General features: G+C 37.5%; 1 protein-coding gene across 1 annotated transcript; it reads left to right on the forward strand.

The window, feature by feature from the left end:
- The first annotated feature begins 533 nt into the window (after window positions 1-533).
- On the forward strand, window positions 534-1,655 carry LOC127104091 (uncharacterized). Its single transcript, XM_051041304.1, has one exon. The coding sequence runs from the start codon at window positions 534-536 to the stop codon at window positions 1,653-1,655; it is 1,122 nt and encodes a 373-aa protein (XP_050897261.1).
- Window positions 1,656-2,053: the final 398 nt, after the last annotated feature.

Consider the following 2,053-nt stretch of genomic DNA (forward strand, 5'->3'; position numbering starts at 1 on the left):
AGAATGAAAAGATGTATTTCAGAATGTTTAAGTCTTCAGAATTCTATATTGGATTCTGAGATTTTTTTTTGTTAACTATGAAACATGAGCTTTCTGAAGTAAGGAAGTTTTCATGAATCAGAAAGATTATGATCAGAAGCAATCTTATCGATTTGTCTTTCTGATTCTAAATAGTCGTTGCATTAAGTGGTTGTCATATCGTTTGACTTCATGTAGTTCTAAGTGGTGACACTTGTCCCACTTTCTGAGCATGCATGATAAAAGTGTGACACATTGGGTTTCGTAATTATTGGAATTAGGTTAAACTCTTATGCTTCCCACTATGACTACGTATTTCCATCTTGTAATCATTGCAAAAAATATTATATAAACCCACTTCACTCACACTTTTCACACTATGCGCACAATACTCCCACACTTTCTTCTTTCAAACCTAAAACAACCCTCTCTGCAACTGTTCTTCATCTCCATCATCTTCATCAATGGTTGCTCAACAATAACCGATTCAACAATAACTCTCTCCCATTCGATCAATGGTTGATGAAAATAATCCCATCATGAAAGGAATACCAGAATTAACTTTACACACTCCTGTTAACGAGTTAATGGTGCTTTGCGAAACTAATGTAGACTTCAAGAACTTGAAATACAACGGTTTCAATTTCTCTGAAACCCTTGAACTTCAAGGTTGGAAAACCTTCTTTGAGAAACTAACTGGACCTATGTATCTAGTTTTGGTGAAGCGGTTTTGGGTGCATGCCATTGCTGAAAAGGAAACAATAACTTCATACGTCATGAACAGGAAGATTGTCATAACTGAGAAATACATTGCTGATTTAATCTCTCACGATGGAAATGGCAAAAGAATTCACAGTGCCAAGATTAATGATAAAAGAGAAGTTGTTATCTCTCATGTCATCTTTAAAGTTGGAACCGACTTTGAGGACGATAAAGATCCAAGTGCTAAGGACTTGACAAACAACATGAGAGTTTGGTTCAAAATAATTATTGGTTGCATTCATCACAGGCCTAGCACCAACAGTTCTGACTATGTCAACACACGTCATAAATTCATGTTGTTCTTTCTGGATAAGGGTCTCAAGATGGGACTTCCCTCCATCTTGTTCAAGTTCATGAGGGATTCCGTCAGAGAATCCAGAACTAGTGGATCTTCTAAGAAGAACAAAAGCAAGTTCATCCCTAATAGAAGGTTGATTTCTGACATTCTTGTAGAAAATGGTCTGGTAGATGATCTTCTGGTTAGTGGCTTGACCAATGAACTTATGAAGGATGCTGGAATGGTATTCTGGGGGAAGAATCTCAAGAGAATGGGTCTCATTTCTAGAGTTGTAAGGCCATATTTCATTCCTTCTAAGGATGATATCTATGGAATGAAAACTCTCGTAGAAAACTTTCATATCTTCACTCAGATTGATCCTCCAGAGGTTCTACTTTACTATCTGGAAAGTTGTCATAAGGATGGAATTGACTCAATGGTGGATCCCTTCAATATACCTGAAACCTATCCATATGTTCATGGAAAGAGGAAGAAGGAATCCATAGGAGAAGGATCTTCAAGGCCTCAGAAGAAGAAGAAGAAGAAGAAAGTTGATTTCCTTCTGGATGAAGATGAGGTGTCTCTCAGTGAGCTCTAGAAATCCACGCTTCTGAAGGATACTTCTGGAGTTGTTCAGCACTCTTCAAAAACTTCAGACACTGCGTCTGATAAGCTTCCTCAACCTAGAACTCTGATTACTTCTGATTCTGTAAATTATGAAAAGGATCTTACCAATCCAACCTCCTCATACTTCTCAACCCATTCCAGTCATTTCCAAAACCTCTGAAGCATGTACTCCCATTATTTCTAAACCTATTTTACTTCCACCACCTCCTAAATCACCCACTATAAAACCTATTATAGAAACTCCTCAAGTTTCTGAACCTTTGTCACAACAACAACAACAAATACCATCACAAACATCTCTTTCGCAGTTACAAATTTCACCCATTCCACCACCATGTGTTTCTGCTCCCCAACTAACAAATCCAAATT

The sequence above is a fragment of the Lathyrus oleraceus genome, chromosome 7, assembly GCF_024323335.1.
Source record: "Lathyrus oleraceus cultivar Zhongwan6 chromosome 7, CAAS_Psat_ZW6_1.0, whole genome shotgun sequence".
Lineage (NCBI taxonomy): Eukaryota > Viridiplantae > Streptophyta > Magnoliopsida > Fabales > Fabaceae > Lathyrus > Lathyrus oleraceus.

Bases quoted from the DNA above. Each gene is read 5' to 3' on its own strand.
- LOC127104091 (XM_051041304.1), top strand. From the start codon at position 534: ATGGTTGATGAAAATAATCCCATCATGAAAGGAATACCAGAATTAACT.